At 46.8% G+C, this 4,427-nt stretch overlaps 1 protein-coding gene across 1 annotated transcript; it reads left to right on the forward strand.

Annotated features, from left to right (window-relative positions):
• Positions 1 to 330: 330 nt before the first annotated feature.
• LOC104541766 (enhancer of split m7 protein-like) lies at positions 331 to 2,363 on the forward strand. Its single transcript, XM_010185899.1, has 4 exons — positions 331 to 462; positions 902 to 997; positions 1,142 to 1,220; positions 1,652 to 2,363. The coding sequence occupies exons 1-4, from the start codon at positions 400 to 402 to the stop codon at positions 2,095 to 2,097; spliced, it is 684 nt and encodes a 227-aa protein (XP_010184201.1). The 5' UTR covers positions 331 to 399; the 3' UTR covers positions 2,098 to 2,363.
• The last annotated feature ends 2,064 nt before the right edge of the window (positions 2,364 to 4,427 follow it).

A 4,427-nucleotide genomic window follows, 5' to 3' on the forward strand; every position in this document is an offset into this window, starting at 1 on the left:
TTGTTTCCCTCCCTGGGAATCTGTGCAAATTGAGTGAGGAGCCATGCAAGCTGCTCAGAGCGCGCCCATTTTCCTTCCCTTCTTCCCTAACAAAAGATCCCTCCAAAGCCCGGCGTCGGAGGCTAGACATCTGTCGCCGTTTGGGGGGGCTGGCGTGGTCATTGAAAAGAAGCAGTGACCTGTCAGCTTTGATTGATGGCCACAAACCTCCGGGCTCGACCCCTCGTGTGGGAAAAGAAGTCCCGCCAAGGCAAGTCCCCTTTCACATGCTAATTCTGGGTTATAAATACAGCAGAGGAGCAGCGGAGCAGCAAAGACCCTGTCGGGAAAGGGAGCAACCCGCTGCCCGAGTGCCTCCATCCTGTCCCCGTCCTCCCGGCGCGGGCGGGCTGGATTACCATGACCGCCGCAGCCACCGCCGGCGGCACCCAAAAGCTCTCCAGCACCAAGGAGGAGAGGAAGGTAGGTTCCCTCCATGTGTGGGGGTGGCAGCCTCACGCGTGGCATGTGAATGATGAGTGCTGGGGCTATGGGCAGTGTTCCCATAGAAGAGAAAGGGGACAATTCTTTTTTCTCTTATTAGAAATATTTTTTAAAAATTTAAGTCATGTGGGTGTTTTTTCTGCTTCCTTTTTCCACCCTAAAAAAGGTTTCTCTCTATTTCACTTGGGTAAACGCTGCTTAAAATGAGTGGAATTGGGAGAATTGAGACCTGATACCATTTGAAGGACAGGCCATGAGTGGAGCTGGAGAAGGCACACTCTCCATCCGAGCATTGTGTCACTCCAGGCTGACTTCATGCAGGGGTTGGGGCTCTCTGCCCTCACCGAACTGCAGCAGAGAGAGGGGGAAAAAAACCCAAAACTATAATGCTTCTTCCTCCTTTTCTTTTCCCTGGCAGTTAAGGAAACCCCTCATTGAGCGTAAGCGAAGGGAAAGAATTAATAACTGCTTGGACCAGTTGAAGGAGACCATCGTTGGCGCGTTCCATCTGGATGTAAGTGCTCATTTTTTCACAGCTTTTTTGTCCTTTTGCTGGTGAGGGATTGGATTTGAGGGGGTAGGTGTCTCTCTCTTTTAAGAAATTTGGCGTGGTACAAACCCTTCATTGCCTCTGACTGCTGCACTCTTTCCTTATCAGCAGTCTAAGCTGGAAAAAGCAGACATCCTGGAAATGACGGTGAAGCACCTCCAGAACATCCAGAGCAGCAAGCTGATGGGTGAGTGCCGGGTCGCCCCATTCTGTGAGTGCAGGCAGTACCGCTGGGTTTAATCTGCTGGCAGCCTGGCAAAAGCATCTTTCAAACCTGTTGAGGCCCAGGCTGCTGCTTGGGCTTGGCTTTCTCCACTAGATGGGGAGATGGAGCTGGGCACCGCTCAGCCCACGGAAGGATTTTTTACCCTTCCAGAGCTGCTTTCTCCTTTTTGGTCTAGCTTTACCCTTGGCTATGGGCAGGTAGATGCTGAGGATGCAGGGTGGATGCCCTGCATCACCTTCCCCTGCATCCTGCAAATAGTCTACCTTACAGAGAAGCCAATGGGCTTCAGCAAAGAGCCAGCATACGGGGGAACTGGTGAATGCTTTCCAGCGGGAAGGCACTGGGTCAGCCTTACCCACTCACCAGCTCCCCTTGTCTCCTCTCCAACGCAGCTGACTCCAAAGTGGGCCTTGAGGCGCAGCAGAGGTACAGCACCGGGTACATCCAGTGCATGCACGAGGTGCACAACCTCCTCCTCAACTGCGAGTGGATGGACAAGACCCTCGGGGCGCGCCTGCTAAACCACCTCCTGAAATCCTTACCTAGGTCTGGCGAAGACACCGGCAAAGTGGCATTAAGGTCTTTGAGCCCATCTCAGCAGCCTCTCCTGATGCCAAAGCGTCCCCTGAGCCCTAAGGGGAGCACTCGGGGCACAAACCCATCGCAGGAGCGCTTCCACCCCGTGGAGAACAAGCAGGCTTCGAAGAATTCCTTCCAGCTGCCATCACTGTCAGGTTTCAGCCAGGTCGATGCTACGCCTCCCAGACAGGTCCTGCAGCCAAATTTTTCCCACAACAACCCTAGAATGGGGTCATTAGATATGTGGAGACCATGGTAAAATGTCTTTGTAAATGTTTATCCTAACCGTAGACACTCTTACGTATGTATCTTATAGATATGTTTCTTTAAAACACTTGTGGAGCAAGTCTGCTCCTGTAGGTGTACTAAAGACCAGGGTACTTCAAGCCGAAGTAAACCTATGTGTAGCCTGCATTGTCGAAGGCTGCTATTATTTCGTATTTATTTAATATATCTAAATTATTGTACTGAATCCTCTCATGCTCTTTAGCGTTTATTAATTGCATAGCTTTCTTGTCTTACATTAAAATAATCCACTTCTGATTAATAAAAGTACAAGATAATGAGCAGCAACCCTCTCTGACATTAAGCTTCCCTCTCAGAACTCACGTAAGATCACTTTGTTGGATAAAGGGGTAAACAGCCAATCTCTTCTGCTTTCTTTAATTATTATTATTATTATCCCTGTGCAGTGATAAGAAAAAAGAAAATATATAAAAAGGGAGGGACTTAGTTTGGACCTTTTAGGCTCCTCAGAAATGATCTCTGGATTGCTAACTTTTAGTTCCCCACCACCAGAACACCCTGACATTACTGTTAAACTAGTGAGCTAAGTGTGTGTGTGTATATATATTTATATATGTATGTTACGTATAGTTATATTTAGGGATTATTTTTTGTTTCTGCAACTAAAAGTTCTAAATAAACTTTTGGAAAATAATGACAAATATTTCTCCCAGCCTTGTCCTGTCTGCTCAGAATAAACAGTACTTGGGGATTTGCTTTTCTTTTCCACAAATGATTTTTCCCGGATGCTGTTGAAAGAGATGGTTCTGGTTTTGCCCCTGATGCTTTGTAGAAAAAAACGTGCTTGTGCACACAGAAAAACACCTGGATCACAATAACACTTAAAAGGTATGAAAGAAATCAGGAGTTGGGTTTATCAGCCTGGATGGATATTTTATGTTTTACTGATAAGGGAGTTGCAGATAGAATCTAAAGGGCAGAAGGTAAAATTACCGGCAAATCAGACCAAGGACACTGGGACAAATCTACTCAGCTTGTTGGCAACATTTGGCCCCCGTTTTTCATCTCAAAGGCAGTTAAACTTTCCTCACAGTTAAAAGAAAAGAGCAAGGATCTCTTAAACAAACACCATGCATACTAATTAATAGACCCTGAGTTCAGAGGGGCTCATTATGCAGCGAGATCTATTTGATGATGTACTGAAGGAGTGAAAACCATCAGCATCTCTGTCTGTGAAGCTCTCCCTTTTATCCAGCCCTTTTGAAAAGTCATTAGGAGCGGTGGCATAAGGGTGGTAGGAGAAACAACTGGCCTACACATGGCTTGGAGGCATGGCAGGTTTCTTCAACCATGCGCTCAGAAGGCAGGTAAAGACACAGAATTGTACAGATCTTACCCAAACCTCAGTTTCCACCCTCTGCCTGAAAATTAGGATTTCCTCCTTTACTGATGGGCACTTCCAGAGTGACCACCAGTGTGGAAAATATACCCAAATCATTCCTCCGCAAAGATCCAGATGAAGGTGGGAGCTGGGGCCAGCCCAAGTGAACAGCAGCAGCAGAGCACACGGAGTACTGATGGGCAGAGAAAAGAAGCAGGTAAAGCACACCACAAAATCCTAAAAAAGACATTAAAGACTTCTCTGGTTTATTATCAAGCATACTGCTGAGTTTAGATAAAGCCCCCATGGCCACAGCCAGCAGAGGAACCTCCACTGCCCGCTGCCGGGGTCTGCACACCAGTGAGGCAAGCAAAAGGAGCAGCTCCCTACCCAAGACGGAGCCTGAAGTCTTCTTCTACTTCTAGGTGGTGTCAGTAATGCATCTCGTGACACTTGTGGCTGCCTTGTTGTTATACTGGGAGAGGCTGTGATGAAAATATTTTACTATGGTTTGACAGCATCAACATGAAAACATACTTTCCCCCTAAAAGCTGTAAATCCCCAGTGACTATAATTATCGGCTGTGGTTACCACGCTGAAAAGAGATCAGTGGTAAATATGTGTTTCTCACCATCTCTGCTTGTGTACTTTGTGCATTTGAAAACACTTTGTGGTTAGTGAGTTTTATTATTTTCTGTTTCTAATCAGGAAGGTTTTTTCTGTGGTGGGTGTGGAGGGAAGGGTCACAGCGCAGCTGGCCAGGGAGTTTTAAAAATAGAAAAGCGAGACTGCGATACTTGGTCAACAATCTCCAGGAGCAGTTTTAGTACACGACACTCATTTTTAATTGCCTTCATATCAACCCGATGGTGACCTTTTCAATGATCTCCCTGTCACATATCCAGCTAATGCTGGGGGAATGCATTGCGAGTCACTGGTTTGCAGTAAAGAAAACATTTCTT

Source organism: Mesitornis unicolor, unplaced genomic scaffold, assembly GCF_000695765.1.
Source record: "Mesitornis unicolor isolate BGI_N332 unplaced genomic scaffold, ASM69576v1 scaffold12596, whole genome shotgun sequence".
Taxonomy (NCBI): Eukaryota; Metazoa; Chordata; class Aves; order Mesitornithiformes; family Mesitornithidae; genus Mesitornis; species Mesitornis unicolor.